The sequence below is a fragment of the Eucyclogobius newberryi genome, unplaced genomic scaffold, assembly GCF_026437365.1.
Source record: "Eucyclogobius newberryi isolate DKJ021-1_F unplaced genomic scaffold, fEucNew1.0.hap1 SCAF_21, whole genome shotgun sequence".
NCBI classification, from domain to species: domain Eukaryota; kingdom Metazoa; phylum Chordata; class Actinopteri; order Gobiiformes; family Gobiidae; genus Eucyclogobius; species Eucyclogobius newberryi.
In genome coordinates, this window is record NW_027315846.1 from 1,424,812 (window position 1) to 1,452,669 (window position 27,858).

The 27,858-nt window shown below is 46.8% G+C and overlaps 2 protein-coding genes across 2 annotated transcripts in view; both read left to right on the plus strand.

Moving 5' to 3' along the window:
• The window catches only part of LOC140370962 (uncharacterized), a 35,678-nt gene that overhangs the window by 5,014 nt on the left and 2,806 nt on the right, over window positions 1-27,858 (plus strand). Inside the window, exon 6 of the mRNA XM_072458242.1 lies at window positions 25,979-26,086. Coding sequence (XP_072314343.1) covers window positions 25,979-26,086 — 108 coding nt within the window. The remainder of the gene's footprint in view (window positions 1-25,978; window positions 26,087-27,858) is intronic.
• Window positions 19,235-24,950, plus strand: LOC140370931 (uncharacterized). Its single transcript, XM_072458219.1, has 4 exons — window positions 19,235-20,261; window positions 24,183-24,300; window positions 24,580-24,684; window positions 24,915-24,950. The coding sequence occupies exons 1-4, from the start codon at window positions 19,501-19,503 to the stop codon at window positions 24,948-24,950; spliced, it is 1,020 nt and encodes a 339-aa protein (XP_072314320.1). The 5' UTR covers window positions 19,235-19,500.

Below are 27,858 nucleotides of genomic sequence, written 5' to 3' on the forward strand. Positions count from 1 at the left end.
CACGACCAAGCTCCTGACTGACACGGTGGCTGAGTTTCAATAAAATGAAAATAAATTGCTGTATTTTCCAGAGTATAAGTCGCACCAGCCAAAAAATGAATAATAGAGAAGAAAAAAACATATATAAGTTGCACTGGAGTATGAAATGCGGTTGCAAGTGTATTACTATAAGTATATAAGTTAATATATATATTAATATAAGTATAAGTCGCATCCCGGCCAAAACTATGAAAAAAGGTGCGACTTATAGTCCGGAAAATACGGTAATCACATTCTGATTTCATTTGGAGTGGATCAATCTGGAAGACACTGAGACCAATGGGACGTTTGTGCAGGACGATTGGTGCCTTGATTTTCTTTTGCTGGATTTAAAAAAATATAATTTTCTCTTTCTTGCTCTCTCTGGTCTTGTGTTCTTCTCTTCAGTTTTCTATATTGAAGGAATTCAAGAAAATTGTGACCGAGACTAATGTTTTTCTTTTGCAGTTATAAGACTCACTGGTTCGAGATTCTGAGCAAGAAGAAATGGTCCGAGCCGGAGGTCGTTATGTTTGTTAGAATTCTGAAAACCTGCAACGAAATTAAGTGAGTGACGTCATAATTTGTATAAAACCTTCTTTTCTCTAATTACTACCGTATTTTCCGGACTATAAGTCGCACCAGCCAAAAAATGCATAACAGAGAAGAAAAAAACAATTATAAGTCGCACTGGAGTATAAGTCTTACAGACATTTAATCTTGAAATACAGTTTAAAATAATAACAGATGAGAAAACATTGTGAAGAGGTGTACGTATGCTAACGCTAACACCTTCAGCTACATGACGTATGCTAACACTAACACCTTCAGCTACATGACGTATGCTAACGCTAACACCTTCAGCTACATGACGTATGCTAACGCTAACACCTTCAGCTACATGACGTATGCTAACGCTAACACCTTCAGCTACATGACGTATGCTAACGCTAACACCTTCAGCTACATGACGTATGCTAACACTAACACCTTCAGCTACATGACGTATGCTAACGCTAACACCTTCAGCTACATGACGTATGCTAACGCTAACACCTTCAGCTACATGACGTATGCTAACGCTAACACCTTCAGCTACATAACGTATGCTAACGCGAACACCTTCAGCTACATGACGTATGCTAACGCTAACACCTTCAGCTACATGACGTATGCTAACGCTAACACCTTCAGCTACATGACGTATGCTAACGCTAACACCTTCAGCTACATGAGGCACAGACAGAACTGTGGTAAGTGTCTGGTATGTTAACGTAACATATGAACAGTTATTCAGATAACTATAGCATAAAGAACATGCTAACAAGTTTAGCAAAGCATCAGTTTTACCCCAAATCACTAAATCCACTGAATTCTTCTTCCTCTGTGTCACTTCTAAACAACTCCACAAACTCCAGAGGAAGAGGAAGTGCAGATTCTTCTTCTGCGTCGCTTAGAGCCTAGAGCGCCCTCTTGTGGTGGTCATTATATAATCGCTCTGGAGTATAAGTTGCAAAAACTTATAGTCCAGAAAATACGGTAATTCATCTGAATGTTGAGCTTGAACTATTTTCTTTTAAGGAAGTGCATCCAGACCAAATATGACAAGAAAAAAACTCTGAGCGTCGTGAAGGAAATTGTGTCGTCGCTCAAAGAACTTGAGACTTTTACTTTGAAAATCCTCCTCGACGTTCTGACCGACTTCACCCAGGTAAAGCGCCTTCACTTCGACGTCCTCGCTCGCCGCGGGTCCGACACGATTCACATAAATGCTTCTCGTTCGCAGAGAGTGTTGAAGAAGTACTTCCGCTCCAGCCACACGAGCAGAATCCTCATCTCTGAACTGGAGAGAGTTTTTACTGCCGAGTCGTGGCTTTCGCTGGAGGAACACGAGGTGAGCTTGACCAAGAAATAAGTAAAAGAAAGCATATTAAAGAGCTGGCTGAGGAGGCTGGTGGTTCTACTGCTGCGGTGGAGAAGATGCTAATCATATAACGCATTAAAGATCATGTGCTATTGTGGTTTTTAGTGTGTTTTCTGGATGTTTTTATTGCACTTGCTGCGTAGCGTTGATGATCCTGACTGTGAGTGGGCTTGCATCTCCACAAACCTGACTCGTACGTAGCCTGGAGTAGACTTCTTCTGCTCGTTTCTGTGGAAATGTTGTTCCTTTAGCAGAGATATAAGATCAGCTTTCTGAACTTTAGCAGTGAGGGGCAAAAACGCTTGAGAAAGTGACATTTTCTCCGGTAAAAGCCCAAAACACAAGTAAAATGTGAAAGAGCTGCGAGAATCTGAAAACAAATGTAAAAGTCTACAACGCTGCAAAATACTTAGTTTGTACTTGATATTTAACAGAAGAAAATAAGCAGTTGTAGAAACAGATAAACAACAGGAACACTGCAGCTCACATTGATCACTGACACAGACTTTGTGTTAAACTCATTATCTTTCTGTCTTTAACCAAATAAGATGTTTTTAAGTTGAGGAAATTAATTGTTACGCTGCATTTTCAGTGCCCCAAATCTCCTATTGTCGTTAGCAAACAAGCTAGTTTAGCGCTGCACAGTCGCAGCCGCAACGAGAAGTTTCCGTCACATTATTTTCAATTTAATTTGAGCAAAACTAAAACTCCACGGACTAAAACGGACTAGAAACGCATTTCATAAGTCGCACGTGCATAACTTTGCCGCTCGGTCGGAACGTTGACGTGACTGTGATGTCATCAGTGTGCGACACAGAGACAGTTTAAACTATCGTTGGACCAAATAAAGGTGTTTTATGGTCTTATTGTGTGTCAGGTCAGAACTGTTGTGTCATTTATGTGGAGTTTGGCTCTTGTTTACAGTCTGGTTGCTATGGAAACAGCTGTGGAACCACCTCTACCTGTGTCATATCTGTGCTCATGTCCAACCAGAAAGTACAACTATAAACTTTACACAAACGGGAATTTTTTTTAGTCAAATCTGAAATATAATTACGTTTTTTAAAGAAGACATATTATGCCCTTTCGAGTATTTAGTATAAAACTATAGCCTCATAATATACACTGTGCATTTTGTCGATTGTAAAAAGCGATATTGATCTAAAACAGCTTGATAATAGAAACCTTCCTGTTCAGCATCGGGCGAAAACAGAAATATTCCAAACACTCAAGCTTCAAATACACGGCAAACATGACAGCTCGGTATGTCATTTACCGTATTTCCCGCACGATAAGGCGCGCCGGAACATAAGACGCATTGTCAATAAATGGTCTATTTTTGATCATTTTTCTTGTATAAGGCGCACCGGAATTTAAGGCGCATTAAGCGGAATAAAATGTGTACCACACAAAATCGCTTCGAGGTCAGTAAGCACGACCAGAATGAATCCATATATAAGACGCACTGGAATATAAGGTGTGCACTGGAATATAAGGCGCACTGGAATATAAGGCGCACTGGAGTATAAGGCGCACTGGAATATAAGGTGCACTGGAATATAAGGCGCACTGGAATATAAGGCGCACTGGAATATAAGGCGCAGAGGAATATATGGTGCACTGGAATATAAGGCGCACTGGAGTATAAGGCGCACTGGAGTATAAGGTGCACTGGAATATAAGGCGCACTGGAATATAAGGCGCACTGGAATATAAGGCGCACTGGAGTATAAGGCGCACTGGAATATAAGGCGCACTGGAATATAAGGCGCACTGAGATATAAGGCGCACTGGAATATAAGGCGCACAGGAATATAAGGCGCACTGGAATATAAGGCGCACTGGAGTATAAGGCGCACTGGAATATAAGGCGCACTGGGATATAAGGCGCACTAGGATATAAGGCGCACTGGGATATAAGGCGCACTGATAAGGCGCACTGGAATATAAGGCGCACTGGGATATAAGGCGCACAGGAATATAAGGCGCACTGGGATATAAGGGGCACTGGGATATAAGGGGCACTGGGATATAAGGCGCACAGGAATATAAGGCGCACTGGAGTATAAGGCGCACTGTCGTTTTTTTTGAGAAAATTAAAGGCTTTTCAGTGCGGCTTATAGTCCGGAAAATACGGTAAGTACTCTTGAGCAGGCTGCACGTACATAGACGAGTAGATGAAATGCAGATGAAGGTACAAACGCTACAGCTTTAGTTTGACCGTCTTCCTTTGTCCGTCTTCAGGCCGCGATGTCCCGGAGCTACGAGCTGATTGTGTCGCTGTACGTCAAACATCTGACCGGCTTCAGACTGAGCACACTGCAGACGCGCTGGAGCCCGCTCGTGGAGTCCGCCGTGTCCGAAGACGCGCACTTCGTCCACGGCATCTTCAAGAAACAGGTGAGATACTCCGCGATACTCCGACACGCCAAACAAACCGCTCGACTGCGCTGTGGTTTTGTCGTCCGAGCGCAAACGTCTCTCCAACCCGAATGTCGGCTTATTGTTTGTTATATGTAGCAGCTTTGTCCATGTGTGGTGCGGCGTCTCGCTCGCAAGCCCCGTTCACACACGTTCAGTCTCACCTGGGAATTTACCTGCATTTTGCCTGCAGCGACGTGTGTGAATGAACAGGACTGAAGCGGGGAAGGTGCGTGTGTGAAGAAAACCGGAGAATTACCAGTGGCACTGCTTGTTTCTATGGTTACGAGCTTAGTTTCCAGTTAAATTCCATTATCTATCTAAAGAGTTTCATTTTGCTGTTCCTCAATTGCAACTAATATGTTGTACGTACAATTCATTTAGGTTTCCATGTTGTCATTTGTCTTAATTTTTGCCTCTGAAACACCCTATAAGCACTTGTTGACTTAACCCTTTTAGCGAAGTCAACAAGCGCTAAAAGGGCTATAACTTGTTGACTTAAAGGAATAATAGAGGATTTTTCGCCGATTTGAGAACTCAAGCAACTGTTAGTCCCTTTTTTTTAAATGCGCACACTCACCCCCCACACTCACCCCCCACCCTCCTGTGGATTCCGAGACCCCGCCTCCCATCAAACTTTGTGCGTGAGCAGCAATAGCTCCGCCTCTACACGTGTGTTTGTTTATTAGCACGACGGATTGCATCATCTCTCGTCTCCTCAGATTTCCGTCTCTTCTGAGTCTTTCTCTGTGTCATGTTTGTAACAGAAGGAACTCTCTAAACACACACCGGCATCTCAACCACACATGTGCTGCCATGGAAACGTGCTGCTATGGTAACGCAGGGAATGATTGACATGTGGCAGAACTACTGTCCACGCCACTAGGAAATGAGGCTCAGATTGTGCCAAAAATCCTTTATTATTCCTTTAACCCTTTTAACCCAAATGAAACGATGTGTGTCCAGTGTGCGGGCGTGAAGCGGTGCATGTTACTGGACCACATCGTTGAGCTGCTGGAGACTTCAGACCTCGATATAATCAAGTTAACTTCAGCTGAAATTCAGAAAGAAATCAACGAGAAAAGGTAAAGTTTCCCTCAGACCAGAACTGTCACAGTCACACATGATCTAACATAACATCAAAATATCACGATAAACCACAATATTGAAACTACTTTATGCCACTGACCAGGAACGTCACGACTCCAAATGACATGTAACGATTATTAGCGATTATTAACGTCACGAGCAAAACAACAATGACATCTAAACATGTTTTCACATTCATGCTCCTCGATATGGACCTGGTTTACTTCCTGTCATTTTGAATTCAGATTGTTCAAAATGTCTTCTTAACGGAGGTAAAACTGTGATAGATATTTACCGCCGGTTCCAATCCACCAAACCAGAGTTAGAATAATAAAAAAAAGGAGAAACATCATGAGGACTTTAATCATGACAAAGAAAACATTAGAAAACATCAATAGTTACACAAGAAATTGAGGTCGTCAGAGGAATTACCGTATTTTCTGAACGATTCCTTTTTTCATAGTTTTGGGCCGGGGTGCGACTTACACTTATATTTATACTTATATATTTATACTCCAGAGCGACTTATATGTGATATTATTCCTTATTTTCACCCTGACAACCACAAGAGGGCGCTCTAGGCTCTAAGCGACGCAGAAGAAGAATCTGCACTTCCTCTTCCTCTGGAGTTTGTGGAGTTGTTTAGAAGTGACACAGAGGAAGAAGAATTCAATGGATTTAGTGATTTGGGGTAAAACTGATGCTTTGCTAAACTTGTTAGCATGTTCTTTATGCTATAGTTATCTGAATAACTGTTCATATGTTACGTTAACATACCAGACACTTACCACAGTTCTGTCTGTGCCTCATGTAGCTGAAGGAGTTAGCGTTAGCATACGTCATGTAGCTGAAGGTGTTTGCGTTAGCATACGTCATGTAGCTGAAGGTGTTAGCGTTAGCATACCTCATGTAGCTGAAGGTGTTAGCATTAGCATACGTCATGTAGCTGAAGGTGTTAGCGTTAGCATACGTCATGTAGCTGAAGGTGTTAGCGTTAGCATACGTCATGTAGCTGAAGGTGTTAGCATTAGCATACGTCATGTAGCTGAAGGTGTTAGCGTTAGCATACGTCATGTAGCTGAAGGTGTTAGCGTTAGCATACGTCATGTAGCTGAAGGTGTTAGCGTTAGCATACGTCATGTAGCTGAAGGTGTTAGCGTTAGCATACGTCATGTAGCTGAAGGTGTTAGCGTTAGCATACGTCATGTAGCTGAAGGTGTTAGCATACGTCATGTAGCTGAAGGTGTTAGCGTTAGCATACGTCATGTAGCTGAAGGTGTTAGCGTTAGCATACGTCATGTAGCTGAAGGTGTTAGCGTTAGCATACGTCATGTAGCTGAAGGTGTTAGCGTTAGCATACGTCATGTAACTGAAGGTGTTAGCGTTAGCATACGTCATGTAGCTGAAGGTGTTAGCGTTAGCATACGTCATGTAGCTGAAGGTGTTAGCGTTAGCATACGTCATGCAGCTGAAGGTGTTAGCGTTAGCATACGTCATGTAGCTGAAGGTGTTAGCGTTAGCATACGTCATGTAGCTGAAGGTGTTAGCGTTAGCATACGTACACCTATTCACCATGTTCTCTCATCTGTTATTATTTTAAACTGCATTACAGATCAAATGTCAAAAATATATCAAATCAATTTCCCCAAAAATGCGACTTATATATGTTTTTTACTTCTCTGTTATGCATTTTTTGGCTGGTGCGACTTATACTCCGGAAAATACGGTACATAAGTTTATTTGGACTGTATTTCCTGTAAGAGTGGATTTGATTCCTTCAGGTGTCCAGAGCTGATGCCGCAGATGAAGCGTCTCCTCCTCTGGACTGGACTGTCCCAGGGTCAGACCAGAGACGTCCTGCTCGCGATCGCGGACCTGGACCCGGACCAGGACCAGGTCAGACCCGGGACCTGGTGCGCGGGTTTGTGCTGATGCACCACCTCCACTTCACCTCAAGAGGGCGCCACATGACACGGTGCGGCGAGGGAAACGACGGTCAAAACCTCATTTACGAAACCTCTGAAAAGTCACACATTAAACACAAATAAAGACAATTACGTGAAATTATTTGTTACTTTTTGCAGAAAACGGTTGAATTACATCGAACAAATTTGTAGTTATAGCACTTTTATTCATGTTTATTTTATTTACTTGAGCTTAAGTTGCTGCTTTGATAAACTGTGATAAACTAAAGATAATTCCTGTTCTCAACGTTGTAAATGCTGAATGTCTGTCTGATAAACGTTCTGTACATTTATAATTGAACGTGCTGTATTCTTGTTTCAATTATACGTCATTTGTGAAAATAATTAATTTATATTTTCATTTGTTTTTCTTGCAAACTTTGACTGGAAATATAACAAGCAAATAGTGTCATATAACATGTTTGTTGTATAATAGGAATTGTAAATGTATAAATGTGATTTTATTGCTATTTATGTTTTTATAAATATTAAAATGTTTATATGCTTAATGTTAGATGAATGTATTTTTCATTGTTTTAACTGGTTTGATACTGTATAATTTATGCAGAACCTTAAATTGTGTCGTTTTGCTTTAATAAAATAAATGGTGAGAACAAAAGTTACAGATTTTTTTTTACATTTACAGACGACGACAAACTAAACCTGAGCGTAAAATCTGTCCTCACAGCAAGAAGGTCCTGTCTTTGTGTTTGCACGTTCTCCCTGTGTCTGTGGGCTTCCTCTGGAGTTTGCACGTTCTCCCTGTGTCTGTGGCCTTCCTCTGGGTGTTTGCATGTTCTCCCTGTGTCTGTGGGCTTCCTCTGGGTGTTTGCACCTTCTCCCTGTGTCTGTGGGCTTCCTCTGGGTGTTTGCATGTTCTCCCTGTGTCTGTGGGCTTCCTCTGGGTGTTTGCACGTTCTCCCTGTGTCTGTGGGCTTCCTCTGGGTGTTTGCATGTTCTCCCTGTGTCTGTGGGCTTCCTCTGGGTGTTTGCACGTTCTCCCTGTGTCTGTGGGCTTCCTCTGGGTGTTTGCATGTTCTCCCTGTGTCTGTGGGCTTCCTCTGGGAGTTTGCATGTTCTCCCTGTGTCTGTGGGCTTCCTCTGGGTGTTTGCATGTTCTCCCTGTGTCTGTGGGCTTCCTCTGGGTGTTTGCATGTTCTCCCTGTGTCTGTGGGCTTCCTCTGGGTGTTTGCACCTTCTCCCTGTGTCTGTGGGCTTCCTCTGGGTGTTTGCACGTTCTCCCTGTGTCTGTGGGCTTCCTCTGGGACTTTGCATGTTCTCCCTGTGTCTGTGGGCTTCCTCTGGGTGTTTGCACGTTCTCCCTGTGTCTGTGGGCTTCCTCTGGGTGTTTGCACGTTCTCCCTGTGTCTGTGGCCTTCCTCTGGGTGTTTGCACGTTCTCCCTGTGTCTGTGGGCTTCCTCTGGGTGTTTGCACGTTCTCCCTGTGTCTGTGGGCTTCCTCTGGGTGTTTGCACGTTCTCCCTGTGTCTGTGGGCTTCCTCTGGGAGTTTGCACGTTCTCCCTGTGTTTGTGGGCTTCCTCTGGGAGTTTGCATGTTCTCCCTGTGTCTGTGGGCTTCCTCTGGGTGTTTGCATGTTCTCCCTGTGTCTGTGGGCTTCCTCTGGGTGTTTGCATGTTCTCCCTGTGTCTGTGGGCTTCCTCTGGGTGTTTGCACCTTCTCCCTGTGTCTGTGGGCTTCCTCTGGGTGTTTGCACGTTCTCCCTGTGTCTGTGGGCTTCCTCTGGGACTTTGCATGTTCTCCCTGTGTCTGTGGGCTTCCTCTGGGTGTTTGCACGTTCTCCCTGTGTCTGTGGGCTTCCTCTGGGTGTTTGCACGTTCTCCCTGTGTCTGTGGCCTTCCTCTGGGTGTTTGCACGTTCTCCCTGTGTCTGTGGGCTTCCTCTGGGTGTTTGCACGTTCTCCCTGTGTCTGTGGGCTTCCTCTGGGTGTTTGCACGTTCTCCCTGTGTCTGTGGGCTTCCTCTGGGAGTTTGCACGTTCTCCCTGTGTTTGTGGGCTTCCTCTGGGTGTTTGCACGTTCTCCCTGTGTCTGTGGGCTTCCTCTGGGTGTTTGCACCTTCTCCCTGTGTCTGTGGGCTTCCTCTGGGTGTTTGCACCTTCTCCCTGTGTCTGTGGGCTTCCTCTGGGTGTTTGCACCTTCTCCCTGTGTCTGTGGGCTTCCTCTGGGTGTTTGCACCTTCTCCCTGTGTCTGTGGGCTTCCTCTGGGTGTTTGCACCTTCTCCCTGTGTCTGTGGGCTTCCTCTGGGTGTTTGCACGTTCTCCCTGTGTCTGTGGGCTTCCTCTGGGTGTTCAGGATCCACATTAAACCTCAAAAACAAGGAAGAAAGTAACACGGAAAATCCCAGATGACTCTGTGCAATTTAGTCCAGCCTCAGGCACGTGCTGAGATGAACCACAACCTCCAACCACAAAGGAAGCAACATTTTAAAGTGAAAGTAAAGTTAAGGGGACTGCTTTGTCATGAACATAAATGTAACGAGACCGGAGCCAGTCTGACGAAGAGGAGCCACCAAGAGGAGCCACCAAGAGGAGCCACCAAGAGGAGCCACCAAGAGGAGCCACCAAGAGGAGCCACCAAGAGGAGCCACCAAGAGGAGCCACCAAGAGGAGCCACCAAGAGGAGCCACCAAGAAGAGCCACCAAGAGGAGCCACCAAGAAGAGCCACCAAGAGGAGCCACCAAGAAGAGCCACCAAGAGGAGCCACCAAGAGGAGCCACCAAGAAGAGCCACCAAGCATCAGTGAAAGAGAAGATTGTTCTTAAGACATGAAGAAAATAATGAATCTTTTTAAGAGAAAGAAGAAAAAAGGCTACAATCTTCTGGAGATGGCTGATGTGACATGTAAGTGTTTTATATTGTTGTGACGAAGAGAAGGCTTCATTTCCTTTCATCGTTTGTGTTCAAACAAACACATTAAACCTGTTCAGTGTTAAATGTTAAGTGTTAATCTTACTTCTTACTTACTGTGAGTCTTACTTCCTGCTTCTGAAGAGTGCACACGCTTTCTTGCGCGCTCCAGCTTGCTATTGCTGCTTTGCTTATTTATTTTGCTTTTTAATCAGTTTTTGTCTTCCAAACATTTTTGCTTATGACTTTTCCAAGTAAACCAAGGATTTTAAGAACATTTTTACAGTTTTAACGACATATCTGACGCCAGCGACATGTCCGGGAGGAGAAGGGAGAAAAACTGTGAACGCTGTCGGAAATATTAAAGCTCCAGGTTCAAAAAGAGATTTACACTGAGAAGCTGAATATGTACAAACTCATTTTATGTAGAACTAGGGAAAGATATATTTTTCTGAAATAATTGGAAGCTGCAGTAACAACTGGCGTGTCCTGTTGCCACAGTAACAGATGAACAAACCCTCCAGCTCAGCTGCCGTTAGAACTCATTTCCACATCAAGTGTAATGAGTTTATCCATCCATCCATCCATCCATCTTCTGCCGCTTTATCCGGGGCCGGGTCGCGGGGGCAGCAGTCTGAGCAGGGACTCCCAGACTTCCTCCTCCCCAGACACTTCCTCTAACTCCTCCGGGGGGATCCTGAGGCGTTCCCAGGCCAGCCGAGAGACATAGTCTCTCCAGCGTGTCCTGGGTCTTCCCCGGGGCCTCTTCCCGGTGGGACATGCCTGAAACACCTCCCGAGGGAGGCGCCCAGGAGGCATCCGGAACAGATGCCCGAGCCACCTCAGCTGGCTCCTCTCGACGTGGAGGAGCAGCGGCTCTACTCCGAGCTCCCCCCTCTCTAAGGGAGCGCCCAGCCACACGGCGGAGGAAACTCATTTCGACCGCTTGTATCCGCGATCTTGTTCTTTCGGTCATTACCCAAAGCTCAGGACCATAGGTGAGGTCAGAACGTAGACCGACCGGTAAATTGAGAGCTTTGCCTTTCGGCTCAGCTCCCTCTTCACCACAACGGTCCGATGCAGCGACTGCATCACTGCAGCCGCTGCACCGATCCAACTGTCGATCTCACGCTCCATCCTTCCCTCACTCGTGAACAAGACCCCGAGATATTTGAACTCCTCCACTTGGGGCAAGGACACCCCACCCACCTGGAGAGGGCAAGCCACCTTTTTCCGGTCGAGAACCATGGCCTCGGATTTGGAGGTGCTGATTCTCATCCCAGCCGCTTCACACTCGGCTGCAAACCGTCCCAGTGCATGTTGCAGGTCCAGGTTTGATGGAGCCATCAGGACAACATCGTCTGCAAACAGCAGAGATGAGATCCTGTGGTCCCCAAACCGGACACCCTCCGACCCCTGACTGCGCCTAGAAATTCTGTCCATAAAAATTATGAACAGAACCGGTGACAAAGGGCAGCCCTGGCGGAGTCCAACATGCACTGGGAACAGGTCTGACTTACTGCCGGCAATGCGAACACAGCTCCTGCTCCGGTCATACAGGGACCGGACAGCCCTGAGCAAAGGGCCCCGGACCCCGTACTCCCGGAGCACCCCCCAAAGGACACCCCGAGGGACACGGTCGAAAGCCTTCTCCAGATCCACAAAGCACATGTGGACTGGTTGGGCAAACTCCCATGAACCCTCGAGCACCCGATGGAGGGTATAGAGCTGGTCCAGTGTTCCACGACCGGAACGAAAACCACTCTGCTCCTCCTGAATCCGAGGTTCAACTATCGGTCGGATTCTCCTCTCCAGTACCTTGGAATAGACCTTACTCGGGAGGCTGAGGAGTGTGATCCCTCTGTAGTTGGAACACACCCTCCGGTCCCCCTTCTTGAACAGAGGGACCACCACCCCGGTCTGCCAGTCCAGAGGCACGATCCCCGAGCGCCACGCGATGTTGCAGAGACGTGCCAGCCAAGACAGTCCTACAACATCCAGATACTTTAGGTACTCAGGGCGGATCTCATCCACCCCCGGAGCCCTGCCACTGAGGAGTTTGTGAACAACCTCAGTGACTTCAGCTTGGGTGATGGATGAGCCAGCCTCCGAGTCCCCGGTCTCTACTTCCTCTTCGGAAGACGTGACTGAGGGATTAAGGAGATCCTCAAAGTATTCCTTCCACCGTCCGACGACATCCCCAGTCGAGGTCAGCAGGCCTCCACCCGCACCGTAAACGGTGTTGGTGAGGCACTGCTTCCCCCTCCTGAGGCGCCGGACGGTTTGCCAGAATTTCTTTGGTGCCGACCGATAGTCCTCCTCCATGGCCTCCCCGAACTCCTCCCAGGCCCGGGTTTTCTCCTCTGCGACAGCACGAGCCGCGACTCGCTTGGCCTGCCGATACCCGTCGATGACCTCCGGAGACCTACAAGCCAGAGTGGCCTGATAGGCCTCCTTCTTCAGTCTGACGGCATCCCTTACTTCCGGTGTCCACCACCGGGTTCGGGGGTTGCCGCCACGACAGGCACTGGAGACCTTGCGACCACAACTCCGAGCAGCCGCATCAACAATGGAGGCGGAGAACATGGTCCACTCGGACTCAATGTCCCCAACCTCCCCCGGGACATGGGAGAAGCTCTCCCGGAGGTGCGAGTTGAATACCCTACTGACAGAGGGCTCCACTAGACGTTCCAACAGACCCTCACAATGCGCTTGGGTCTGCCAAGTCTGTCCGGCTTCCTCCTCCGCCAGCGGATCCAACTCACCACCAGGTGGTGATCGGTTGACAACTCTGCCCCTCTCTTCACCCGAGTGTCCAAGACACGCGGCCGGAGGTCAGATGACACGACAACAAAGTCGATCATTGACCTCCGGCCTAGGGTGTCCTGGTGCCATGTGCACTGATGGACACCCTTGTGCTTGAACATGGTGTTCGTTATGGACAATCCGTGGCTAGCACAGAAGTCCAATAACTGAACACCGCTCGGGTTCAGATCGGGGAAGCCGTTCTTCCCGATCACCCCAGGTGTCACTGTCATTGCCCACGTGGGCGTTGAAGTCCCCCAGTAGAACAACGGAGTCCCCGGTTGGTGCACTGTCCAGTACCCCTCCCAAGGACTCCAAGAAGGCCGGGTACTCTGCACTGCTGTTCGGCCCGTAGGCCGCCACAACAGTGAGAGACCTGTCCCCCACCCGAAGGCGGAGGGACGCGACCCTCTCGTTCACCGGGGTAAACTCCAACACGTGGCGGCTGAGCTGAGGGGCTATCAGCAAGCCCACACCAGCCCGCCGCCTCTCCCCGCGGGCAACACCAGAGAAGTGGAGCGTCCAGCCCCTCTCGAGGAGATGGGTTCCAGAGCCCAAACTGTGCGTGGAGGTGAGGCCGACTATATCTAGTCGGTATCGCTCAACCTCCCGCACAAGCTCAGGCTCTTTCCCCCCCAGCGAGGTGACATTCCATGTCCCCAGAGTTAGTCTCTGTGTCTGGAGATCTGGTCGCCGAGGCCCCTGCCGTCGACTGCCGCCCAGATCTCTCTGCACCGGCCCCTTATGGATCCTCCTGCGGGTGGTGGGCCCACGGGAGGGCGGCCCCATGTCGCTCTTTCGGGCTGTGGCCGGCCGGGCCCCGTGGGGTAAGACCCGGCCACCAGGCGCTCGCCATGGAGCACCCATCCCAGGCCTGGCTCCAGGATGGGGCCCCGGTGACGCCGATCCGGGGCGACGTAAACTGCCTTGTTCGTGTCGTCGTCATAAGAGGCTTCTGAACTGATCTTTGTCTGACCCGTCACCCAGGACCTGTTTGCCTTGGGAGACCCTACCAGGGGCATGAAGCCCCCGACAACATAGCTCCCGGGATCATTCTGGCACTCAAACCCCTCCACCACGTTAAGGTGTCGGTTCAAGGAGTAATGAGTTTATATTATTCTTTAATGACAAAGTTCAGGGCATTAAAAATGATATAAATCCCACAATGCAAAAAATGATCCTAAAACCGCCGAGACACTTTGGACCTGTAACTGACAAAACTGTCCACGAGATCATCACCAGACTGAGTTCATCTACATGCTGCCTCCATGTGTGACCTCCAGATTTCTAAAGTCTGTGTTTGTTTGCACCACTCATTCACATAGTTAATATGTCGCTTCAATCTGGAACATTCCCAAACAGATAAAACTGATGTCATAAAGCCTCTCCTAAAGAAGAGCAGGGGGAGGGGTCATAAAGCCTCTCCTAAAGAAGAGCAGGGGGAGGGGTCATAAAGCCTCTCCTAAAGAAGAGCAGGGGGAGGGGTCATAAAGCCTCTCCTAAAGAAGAGCAGAGGGAGGGGTCATAAAGCCTCTCCTAAAGAAGAGCAGGGGGAGGGGTCATAAAGCCTCTCCTAAAGAAGAGCAGGGGGAGGGGTCATAAAGCCTCTCCTAAAGAAGAGCAGAGGGAGGGGTCATAAAGCCTCTCCTAAAGAAGAGCAGGGGGAGGGGTCATAAAGCCTCTCCAAAAGTCCCTTAGCTCGTCCGAGGGTTCTGGGAATGAGCAGCAGGATGAGGCTGAAGCTATTGATATCCGGGGTGAGAGCAGAGACTGTAAGGTGATCATAAAGCTTGCACAGGATAGTGCATCCTTTAAGGAGTGGAATTCAGTGGCATTGTCAAAGAGCCTAACTGTAGCTGTGGGAGTGATCAAGAGTGCGAGTGTCCTTAGAGATGGCTCGCTGCTGGTCGTGTGCAAGGACGCGGCTCAGCAACGGAAGGCGATTGGAACTAAACGTCTGGGTGGAAAGGACATTCTTGTGTCTGATGCTGAAAGAAACACGGTCAGAGGAGTTATCGTAGGTGTCCCTACGGCGACGTCTGTGGATGAAGTTAAGGAGAATTTGACTGGAGTTACGGTGGTGGACGCTAGGCGTTTGAAGGTGACCCGGTTTGGGGTAAGATGTGACAGCTTGTCGGTAATGGTAACACTTGAAGGGAGGTGCCTGCCTAGTAAGGTGTTCATTGGGTACATGTGCTATAGCGTCAGGCCATATGTTCCGCCGCCCCTGCGTTGCTTTAAGTGCCAGCGCTTTGGGCATATTGCAGCGGTCTGTAGAGGGAAGCAAAGATGTGGTAAATGTGCAGGAGATCATGAGTATGGGAAGTGTGACGTGGGAGCAAAACTGAAGTGCTGTAACTGTGGGGAAGAACATAGCTCTGCCTACGGGGGATGCAGGTTTAGCAAAAGAGCTGCTGAGGTGCAGAAAATAAAGGTCTCTCAAGATATATCCTATGCAGATGCAGTCAAGAAAGTTTCAAGTAACGAGTTTAGAGTAAATACAGAGAGAGGAGCCAGCGCTGCTCCCAGCCAGGGCGAAATGAGAAAGGCCAGCGTGGCTCCCAAGAAGTGTGAAGGTTTCAAGAGTGGAGGTCCCAAGTGTGCAGGTTGCAGAATTAATGAGAATACCCTGGTTGTGGATAGAGAGGATTTTGTACTCTTTATGGTGGATGTTGTAAACTGTGCTGCTCAGACTCAAAGCAGAACTGAAAGGATCAGGATCATTGCTAAAGCTGCAGGGAGATTCCTTGGAACAAAGGAGCTTGATTGGGCAGATATAGAAAACAGGCTAAAGGCGCTAAATGGGAGTCGGAGTGATGGGGGTCTGCTTTTGGGGAGTCAGAGTGATCAGAGTGACGAGATGGGGGTGGGGGTGGTCTCCTGTCCTCGTCCAGTCTCGTAGACGCACGGCTACCAAGCAGCGACATCAGTGGAAATATTAAAGCCTGTAGAATGAAGCCTAAAGAATAAAGCTGTACGGTGGAAGCACCGAACGTCAAAGAAGGAGAGGAAGATGAAGAAGAGTCTCCCTGGAATAAAGCCGGTTGTTGTCTGAAACAACAACAACTATTCTAGTCACAAAGACATATCATGACCTCATGGGCTTTGTAACACCAAAGCAATGGAAGGAGTACTTTTACGGACTACGACAGAGTCTGAGGACTACGACAAAGTCTGAGGAATAAAGTCTGGCGGTAATGCAACACTTGGATGCCAACCGCCATAAAACAACAACAACAACAACAACAACAAGAAGAGCAGGGGGAGGGGTCATAAAGCCTCTCTTAAAGAAGAGCAGGGGGAGGGGTCATAAAACCTCTCCTAAAGAAGAGCAGGGGCCAGGGGGAGGGGTCATGAAAGCCTCTCCTAAAGAAGAGCAGGGGGAGGGGTCATAAAGCCTCTCCTAAAGAAGAGCAGGGGGAGGGGTCATGAAAGCCTCTCCTAAAGAAGAGCAGGGGGAGGGGTCATGAAAGCCTCTCCTAAAGAAGAGCAGGGGGAGGGGTCATAAAGCCTCTCCTAAAGAAGAGCAGGGGGAGGGGTCATGAAAGCCTCTCCTAAAGAAGAGCAGGGGGAGGGGCCATGAAAGCCTCTCCTAAAGAAGAGCAGGGGGAGGGGCCATGAAAGCCTCTCCTAAAGAAGAGCAGGGGGAGGGGTCATGAAAGCCTCTCCTAAAGAAGAGCAGGGGGAGGGGTTGTTGTTGTTGTTGTTGTTGTTGTTTTATGGCGGTTGGCCTCCGAGTGTTGCATTACCGCCAGACTTTATTCCTTAGACTGTTGTTGCTGTTGTTATTGTTTTATGGCAGTCGACAGCCGAGTGTCGCATTACCGCCAGACTTTATTCCCCAGACTTTGTCGTAGTCCTAAAAGTTGTTCTTCCAGTGCTTTGACCTCCAGTGCTTTGACAAAGCCCAAGAGGTCATGAGATGCCTTTGTCATTGTATCCTATAGAAGTTCTTCCTCCCCTGCTATCCAAGCGGGGTCATGAAAGCCTCTCCTAAAGAAGAGCAGGGGGAGGGGTCATGAAAGCCTCTCCTAAAGAAGAGCAGGGGGAGGGGTCATGAAAGCCTCTCCTAAAGAAGAGCAGGGGGAGGGGTCATGAAAGCCTCTCCTAAAGAAGAGCAGGGGGAGGGGTCATGAAAGCCTCTCCTAAAGAAGAGCAGGGGGAGGGGTCATGAAAGCCTCTCCTAAAGAAGAGCAGGGGGAGGGGTCATGAAAGCCTCTCCTAAAGAAGAGCAGGGGGAGGGGCAGTACTGAGTAATTGCCAGCCCATCTCTAATCTGCCATTTTGGGGCAAAGTCCTTGAAAAGGTTGTTTACAACAGCTCACAGATTTCCTCTTAATACTCTGAGGTGTGTCGTTAGAGCTTTATACCGCTCTGAGGTGTGTCTTTAGAGCTTTATACCTCTCTGAGGTGTGTCGTTAGAGCTTTATACCGCTCTGAGATGTGTCGTTAGAGCTTTATACCGCTCTGAGGTGTGTCTTTAGAGCTTTATACCGCTCTGAGGTGTGTCGTTAGAGCTTTATACCGCTCTGAGGTGTGTCATTAGAGCTTTATACCGCTCTGAGGTGTGTCATTAGAGCTTTATACCGCTCTGAGGTGTGTCTTTAGAGCTTTATACCGCTCTGAGATGAACCTATCGCTCCCCGGAGATTTTGTGTTGTTTAATCTTTTGATTGTGCCTTGTATTTCAGAAAACTGTTATTTCAGCTCCTATTTTTTTCTTTTGTTCTTTTGACGTAACAGGCAAATTGATGATCCAGAAAGAAATGTATATCATCTTCTTTATTGTCTGAATTTAAAAAAAAAAAACGTTTTTCATAGAAGGATTCAAATGCTCATTGAATTTGGTCTTGTTTGGTTAAAGAAATAATAGAGGATTTTTGGCGCTCAATCTGAGTCTCATTATCGTAGCGTGGACAGTAGTTCTCCCACATGTCAAACATTCCCTGCGTGCTACTGCACACCTGCAGCCTCGTTACCATAGCAGCACATTTCCATGGCTGCACATGTGTAGTTGATATGGCGGTGTGTGTTTAGCGAGTTCCTTTAGTTACAGAACAAACATGACACAGAGAAAGACTGTATTCGAGCTCAGAAGAGACAGAAATCTGCAGACGAGAGATGATGCAATCTGTCTAATAAACAAACGCACGTGTAGCAGCGGGACTGTTGTGTGCTTCCGTACGGGGGTGAGTGTGGTGAGTGTGCAAATGCGCATTTAAAAAAGAGGGACTAACAGTTCTCGAATAGGAAAAAAAATCCTCTATTATTCCTTTAAGATTACAGTATTTTGCCTGTTCCGTTTTTTAAAAATTGTTCTTTCAGCTTGTTTTGTTTTTTAAGTTTCCAAGACAATAATTTAGAACATGTTGATCCACTCTAATAATATCTTTGTTTGGTAAAGAGCATTTTTTAAACTATTTTCTTTTAAGTCAGATCATTCATTTCTCTTCTTATCTTTTTCATTTCTTGTAGCATTTTTGGCATGGTTTTCCTCAAACAATTTGAATTTGTCTTGCCGATCATTTAGCTTTTTCTCTCTTTGTTTCTTTTTTTCGGAGGCTATAGCTATAATTTGTGCTCTCAAGACTGCTTTGGAAGCGTCCCAAAGGATTGGCACATGATCACTTAGGTCCGCCTTCAGCTCATCGGCTACTGCAGCAGATCCGGCCGGGCCTATGGCAGTGATCATCTCGGCTCTCAAAGACTCCATATCCCGCTGATGATTTGCTATATTCTCTCCTCTTTCCGATGCAGTTGTGAGTGTCTTTATCTAGGCCAGCGGGAGCCCATTTCTCTGGCAGGGACTGCAATTCTCCCCTTCAGGTTTGCTAGCCATGTTAGCCTTGGTAGCTTCGTTAGCTTGTGATGCGGACTGTTTTCCAATGTTTGTTTTGGTCCCTAGTGTTACCAGTCTTGTGCCTTCCTTGTTTACGCATCCCTTGTTCTTCTTCTTTGGGATTTGGTGGGTCAAGCAATGATTTTAAAGTCACATTTTGCAGCAGCGGTGTGGGTGTGTCAGCCCTAAACCAGTCATCAATAGATTATTTTGATTATTTAAATAATTATTTAATTAATTATATAGCAACTAAATTTTTTGTCTAAGATCTAAATCTGATCAGACACGTAGCTAATGGGCCCCAGAGGGCAATCCTAGGCCACAGTAGGCTATTTAGGCTGTATAGAGAGGAGGGTGACATCAGTGAGAGCAGTTTCTTTGACATACTTTGCTCAGTCATGGGTTCAACTGCATTAATATAAATGTGGCCTTAATGTTGCAAAGCAGAAGAACCATAGTAATGTTTAAACGCAGCTTATTATCTTTTTTTCTTTTCACTTCAAAGGTAAAGAGAAGAAAGGGTGTGGTCTGTCTGGAAAGCCATTGTTGTGTTTCGTTTTGCCCTTCCCATTATGTTTGGCGAGTACTGTAGAAATAGTATGTTTAATATGTGTACTCTTTCAGCCCATGACTCCCCTGTGAGAGACAGAACCAACAGAGAACATGATGTCGACACTCAAAGACTCAGAACCCAAACACCGGACCAGAGACCAGACCAGAAACCAGACAAGAGACCAGACAAGAGACCAGACAAGAGACCAGACAAGAGACCAGACAAGAGACCAGACAAGAGACCAGACAAGAGACCAGACAAGAGACCAGACAAGAGACCAGACAAGAGACCAGACAAGAGACCAGACAAGAGACCAGACAAGAGACCAGACCAGAGACCAGACCAGAGACCAGACCAGAGACCAGACCAGAGTCCAGTCCAGAGTCCAGACCAGTCCAGTCCTAGGCCTTTGGACTGGGAGAGTCTGTGCGCCGCTCTAGAGGTTGATCCTGGTTTCTCAGTGGTCACATTTCGCTCTGGTCTGGACTTGGAAGAGGATCAGACTGAGGCTCTGATTCAGGAGTCTGTGCGAGTTCATCTCCCAGAGCCGCCCTCAGAGCTGAAGACAGAGCTGCAGCGCCACCTACAGGACGTGCAGAGCGCGGTGCTGCATGAACTGCTCAGAGTGAATCCTCTGTTTGAGCGCGATGGACTGATGAAAGCTCTGACACAGAACTACCACCGAGCTCTGTTCAGCCGCATGAAGGAACTACTGCAGCAAAGCAGCTCCAGCAAAGCCTGTTTCAGCCTGATCCACTGGAGCCTCACCAAGTACCTCAGGTACACAAGTACACAAGTACACACGTACACGAGTGCACAAGTACCTCACTCCTCAAGTACACATGTATATCACTCCTCAAGTACACAAGTACATCACTCCTCAGGTACACTAGTACATCACTCTTCAGGTACACAAGTACCTCACTCTTCAGGTACACAAGTACCTCACTCCTCAGGTACACAAGTACATCACTCCTCAAGTACACACATATATCACTCCTCAAGTACACTAGTATATCACTCCTCAAGTACTCAAGTATATCACTCCTCAAGTAGACAAGTACATCACTCCTCAAGTAGACAAGTACATCACTCCTCAAGTACACTAGTAAATCACTCCTCAGGTACACACGTATATCACTCCTCAAGTACAACAGTACATCACTTCTCATGTACACACGTATATCACTCCAAAAGTACACAAGTACATCACTCCTCAAGTACACACGTATATCACTCCTCCTATACAAAAGTATATTACTCCTTAAGTACACACGCATATCACTTCTGAAGTACACAAGTACATCACTCCTCATGTACACACATATATCACTCCTCAAGTACACTAGTATATCACTCCTCAAGTACACAAGTATATCACTCCTCAGGTACACAAGTACATCACTCCTCTAGTACACACACATATCACTCCTCAAGTACACTAGTATATCACTCTTCAAGTTCACAAGTTAATCATTCCTCAGGTACAAAAGTACATCACTCCTCAAGTACACACGTACATCACTCCTCAGGTACACAAGTATATCACTCTTCAAGTACACACATATATCACTCCTCAAGTATAAAAGTAAATCACTCCCCAGGTACACACGTATATCACTCCTCAGATACACACATATATCACTCCTCAAGTACACACGTATATCACTCCAAAAGTACACAAGTACATCACTCCTCAAGTACACACGTATATCACTCCTCAGGTCCACACGTATATCACTCCTGAAGTACACAAGTACATCACTCATCAAGTACACAAGTATATCACTCCTCAAGTACACAAGTATATCACTCCTCAGGTACACAAGTACATCACTCCTCTAGTACACACATATATCACTCCTTAAGTACACTAGTATATCACTCCTCAAGTACACTTATATATCACTTCTCAAGTATAAAAGTACATCACTCCCCAGGTACACACGTATATCACTCCTCAGATACACACATATATCACTCCTCAAGTACACACATATATCACTCCTCAAGTACACTAGTATATCACTCCTCAAGTACACATGTATATCACTCCTCAAGTACACACATATATCACTCTAGACATCAGGTACACGAGTATATCACTCCCAAGGTACACATGTATATCACTTCTCAGGTACACAAGTACATCACTCTTCAAGTACATCACTCCTCAAGTACACACGTCTATCACTCCTCAGGTACACAAGTACCTCACTCCTCAAGTACACATGTATATCACTCCTCAAGTACACAAGTACATCACTCCGCAGGTACACAAGTACATCACTCCTCAGATACACAAGTACATCACTCCTCAGGTACACAAGTACATCACTCCTCAAGTACACATATATATCACTCCTCAAGTAGACAAGTACATCACTCCTCAAGTAGACAAGTACATCACTCCTCAAGTACACTAGTAAATCACTCCTCAGGTACACACGTATATCACTCCTCAGGTACACACGTTTATCACTCCTCAAGTACAACAGTACATCACTTCTCATGTACACACGTATATCACTCCAAAAGTACACAAGTACATCACTCCTCAAGTACACACGTATATCACTCCTCCTATACACAAGTATATTACTCCTTAAGTACACACGCATATCACTTCTGAAGTACACAAGTACATCACTCCTCATGTATACACATATATCACTCCTCAAGTACACTAGTATATCACTCCTCAAGTACACAAGTATATCACTCCTCAGGTACACAAGTACATCACTCCTCTAGTACACACACATATCACTCCTCAAGTACACTAGTATATCACTCTTCAAGTTCACAAGTTAATCATTCCTCAGGTACAAAAGTACATCACTCCTCAAGTACACACGTACATCACTCCTCAGGTACACAAGTATATCACTCTTCAAGTACACACATATATCACTCCTCAAGTATAAAAGTAAATCACTCCCCAGGTACACACGTATATCACTCCTCACATACACACATATATCACTCCTCAAGTACACACGTATATCACTCCAAAAGTACACAAGTACATCACTCCTCAAGTACACACGTATATTACTCCTCAAGTACACACGCATATCACTCCTCAGGTCCACACGTATATCACACCTGAAGTACACAAGTACATCACTCCTCAAGTACACAAGTATATCACTCCTCAAGTACACAAGTATATCACTCCTCAAGTACACAAGTATATCACTCCTCAGGTACACAAGTACATCACTCCTCTAGTACACACATATATCACTCCTCAAGTACACTAGTATATCACTCCTCAAGTACACAAGTATATCATTCCTCAGGTACAAAAGTACATCACTCCTCAAGTACACACGTACATCACTCCTCAGGTACACAAGTATATCACTCTTCAAGTACACTTATATATCACTCCTCAAGTATAAAAGTACATCACTCCCCAGGTACACACGTATATCACTCCTCAGATACACACATATATCACTCCTCAAGTACACACATATATCACTCCTCAAGTACACTAGTATATCACTCCTCAAGTACACACATATCACTCTAGACATCAGGTACACGAGTACATCACTCCCAAGGTACACATGTATATCACTTCTCAGGTACACAAGTACATCACTCTTCAAGTACATCACTCCTCAAGTACACACGTATATCACTCCTCAGGTACACATGTATGTCACTCCTTAGGTACAAAAGTACATCACTCTTCAGGTACACACGCATATCACTCCTCAAGTACACACTTATATCACTCCTCAAGTACTCACGTACATCACTCCTCAGGTACAAAAGTATATCACTCCTCAGGTACACAAGTATATCACTCCCCAAGTACACAAGTATGTCACTCCTCAGGTACACACGTATATCACTCCTCAAGTACACACATATATCACTCCTCAAGTACACGCGTATATCACTCCTCAGGTACACAAGTACATCACTCCTCAGGTACACAAGTATATCATTCCTCATGTACACACGTTTATCACTCCTCAAGTACACAAGTACATCACTGCTCAGGTACACAAGTACATCACTCCTCAGGTACACACGTATGTCACTCCTCAGGTACACAAGTACATCACTCCTCAGGTACACAAGTATATCATTCCTCATGTACACACGTGTATCACTCCTCAGGTACCCAAGTACATCACTCCTCAGGTACACAAGTATATCACTCCTCAGGTACACAAGTACATCACTCCTCAGGTACACACGTATATCATTCCTCAGGTACACAACGTGTATCACTCCTCAGGTACACGAGTACATCACTCCTCAGGTACACAAGTACATCACTCCTCAGGTACACAAGTACATCACTCCTCAGGTACACAAGTATATCACTCCTCAGGTACACAAGTACATCACTCCTCAGGTACACAAGTACATCACTCCTCAGGTACACAAGTACATCATTCTTCAGGTACACAAGTACATCATTCTTCAGGTACACAAGTACATCACTCCTCAGGTACACAAGTACATCATTCTTCAGGTACACAAGTACATCATTCTTCAGGTACACAAGTACATCACTCCTCAGGTACACAAGTACATCACTCCTCAGGTACACAAGTACATCACTCCTCAGGTACACAAGTACATCACTCCTCAGGTACACAAGTACATCACTCCTCAGGTACACAAGTATATATCTGGGCAGTGTAATAACTCCTCTGTGATGTTGTGTCTCAGTCAGGAGCTGTTCCTCCACCCGGACCTCCAGAGCTCAGACCTGATCCAGAACATGGACCTGGTTCTGTTCAGCGACTGGACTCGAGAGGCTCAGGACAAACTGCTGGAACTTGTAAAGGTACAAAAACCTCGGCTCCTCTGTGTTTGTGAAAAGAGACTAAGCAGAAACAAGACACACGACAGAAGAGTTTACAATGTTTACTGTCAACTGCACAAATAAATGTCCCACTCAATCCAAAGTCAAAGGTCAGTTATTGTTTGTGTCCAGTCTTTGAATATTTGTTCAGTTTATGGCCCTTCTCTGCTGCCAGAATATGCTCCAAAAGTATCCATCTATGTAGTCCACGGCGGGAGTTTTGAGTCCCAGATACAAAGTTATACTGTCTCTGTGTTTTAGGCTGAAGTTTCATCTCAGCTGGATCAGATCCTGAGCTCTGAGAAACAGCACCTGCCCTGTGACTCTGAGGAGCAGTACATAAGCACCTATGTGTACGTGATCCAGGTACAACATCTCTCTGGAGTCATTATACTTCACATGTCACTGCACTTTTCTGTTTTTCCACATAGAGATGTTACTGTTCTGCCAGAAGAGGGACATAGCATCAGTTTTATCATGTATTGTAGCATACACCATCATTCATAATTGGAATATTCATTCACTATTTTTCTACCGCTTGTTCCCTTTCGGGGTCGTGGTTGACTGGAGATTATCCCAATGACTTTGGGCTTTAGGTGGGGCACAGCCTGGACATGGTGTCGCAGGGTTAACAATGAGAATATAAAACATTCTTCTTGTTGCAGAAGAGGACAGATGTGTGCAGAGGTTCATAATCAGCTTGTACAAATACTATATAATCTAATGTCATATAAATACATACTTTCCAACTTATTTACCATCCCAGGGGGAAGATTATGAAATAAAAAAGCGGGAGATTGCCCCCCCTAAGTGCGAGATTTCAAATTTGATCACCAATAAGAGAAATGAACGAACGATTACACTGAGACGCATTTCCGTCCCACTTAGCGCACCGCAGTATGTTTCTGTGGTAGACTAATCATGTAGAACATTTTATTTTTAACAGTCTGTTTGTATTGGTCGTCGCCACTATCTTTGCCAACGCTCATGTCGTTCAACATCATGGTGTAGATTAATTCATAAATTGGACCTGCTTTGCATTCTGGGGGACGGAAACGCCCAGCAGCGTAATCACAACAAACATGGCGGAGCCCATGTCCCCCGCATGTTCCCCACACTCGCCTTTGCTACCAAAATAAAGGATAACGGCGTAGAAAAGGTCGATTTTTGTTTTTTGGAGATTTAGTCCCCCGATTGGGTTGATCGGGAGACAGGCCCCAGATCGGGAGACTCCCGACCAAATCGGGAGAGTTGGGAAGTATGTAAATATGATCCGTCCTCTGTCCTGTGTGTCCAGTGCATTGACGCTGCTCCGTCTGCAGCTCTGACCTGCAGCTCGTCTCTGTCTCTGAAGCTCTCTCAGCTCTGTCTAGAGCTGCTCCTCTCCTTTACTCACAGGTAAACATCAACAACATCAACAACTTTTTTTTTGATTTTAACTTTTTATAAGAAATTTTAAAAACAAAAATCTATAATTGGTTTAGTCAACCAGAAGATAGATTCTTATTTAGCTAAATCGATCCACCGGAAATGAAACATGCTTCTTTTCACCCCACGCTGCATGTGGCAGCAGAGGGTGAAGCTCGCCCGCTGAAGCTCGCCCGCTGAAGCTCGCCCGCTGAAGCTCGCCCGCTGAAGCTTATTGTGCTTTTCTTTGCAGCTACAAACAGCAGTGGTTCGACTGGTTGGAAACACTGAAGAAAAAGAAAATGGCTGACAGAGAAATGCTGCAGTTTTTCAGAACTCTGAAAACTGTGAAAGAGCTCAGGTTAATACATTTATGACTTTATTTACAATTATTGTTATTAGATTATTATTCTCAGAGGTGGGCAGTAGTCAGAGGCATGTGCTGTGGGGTAGGTTGAACCTGGCGCTGTGGGGTAAGTTGAACCTGGGCCTGTGGGGTAAGTTGAACCTGGGCCTGTGGGGTAAGTTGAACCTGGGCCTGTGGGGTAAGTTGAACCTGGGCCTGTGGGGTAAGTTGAACCTGACCCTGTGGGGTAAGTTGAACCTGGGCCTGTGGGGTAAGTTGAACCTGGGCCTGTGGGGTAAGTTGAACCTGGGCCTGTGAGGTAAGTTGAACCTGGGCTTGTGGGGTAAGTTGAACCTGGGACTGTGGGGTAAGTTGAACCTGGGCCTGTGGGGTAAGTTGAACCTGGGACTGTGGGGTAAGTTGAGCCTGGGCCTGTGGGGTAGGTTGAACCTGGGCTTGTGGGGTAAGTTGAACCTGGGACTGTGGGGTAAGTTGAACCTGGGACAGTGGGGTAAGTTGAACCTGGGCCTGTGGGGTAAGTTGAACCTGGGACTGTGGGGTAAGTTGAGCCTGGGCCTGTGGGGTAGGTTGAACCTGGGCCTGTGGGGTAAGTTGAACCTGGGACTGTGGGGTAAGTTGAACCTGGGACTGTGGGGTAAGTTGAACCTGGGACTGTGGGGTAAGTTGAACCTGGGCCTGTGGGGTAAGTTGAACCTGGGCCTGTGGGGTAAGTTGAACCTGGGACTGTGGGGTAAGTTGAACCTGGGCCTGTGGGGTAAGTTGAACCTGACGCTGTGGAGTAAGTTGAACCTGGCGCTTTGGGGTAAGTTGAACCTGGCGCTGTGGGGTAAGTTGAACCTGGGCCTGTGGGGTAAGTTGAACCTGGGACTGTGGGGTAAGTTGAGCCTGGGCCTGTGGGGTAAGTTGAACCTGGGACTGTGGGGTAAGTTGAACCTGGCGCTGTGGGGTAAGTTGAACCTGGGCCTGTGGGGTAAGTTGAACCTGGGCCTGTGGGGTAAGTTGAACCTGGCGCTGTGGGGTAAGTTGAACCTGGGCCTGTGGGGTAAGTTGAACCTGGGCCTGTGGGGTAAGTTGAACCTGGGGCTGTGGGGTAAGTTGAACCTGGGCCTGTGGGGTAAGTTGAACCTGACGCTGTGGGGTAAGTTGAACCTGGCGCTTTGGGGTAAGTTGAACCTGGCGCTGTGGGGTAAGTTGAACCTGGGCCTGTGGGGTAAGTTGAACCTGGGCCTGTGGGGTAAGTTGAACCTGGGGCTGTGGGGTAAGTTGAACCTGGGGCTGTGGGGTAAGTTGAACCTGGGCCTGTGGGGTAAGTTGAACCTGACGCTGTGGGGTAAGTTGAACCTGGCGCTGTGGGGTAAGTTGAACCTGGCGCTTTGGGGTAAGTTGAACCTGGCGCTGTGGGGTAAGTTGAACCTGGGACTGTGGGGTAAGTTGAACCTGGCGCTGTGGGGTAAGTTGAACCTGGGACTGTGGGGTAAGTTGATCCTGACGCTGTGGAGTAAGTTGAACCTGGGCCTGTGGGGTAAGTTGAACCTGACGCTGTGGGGTAAGTTGAACCTGGGACTGTGGGGTAAGTTGATCCTGACGTTGTGGGGTAAGTTGAACCTGGGCCTGTGGGGTAAGTTGAACCTGACGCTGTGGGGTAAGTTGAACCTGGCGCTGTGGGGTAAGTTGATCCTGGGCCTGTGGGGTAAGTTGAACCTGGGACTGTGGGGTAAGTTGCTCCTGACGCTGTGGAGTAAGTTGAACCTGGGCCTGTGGGGTAA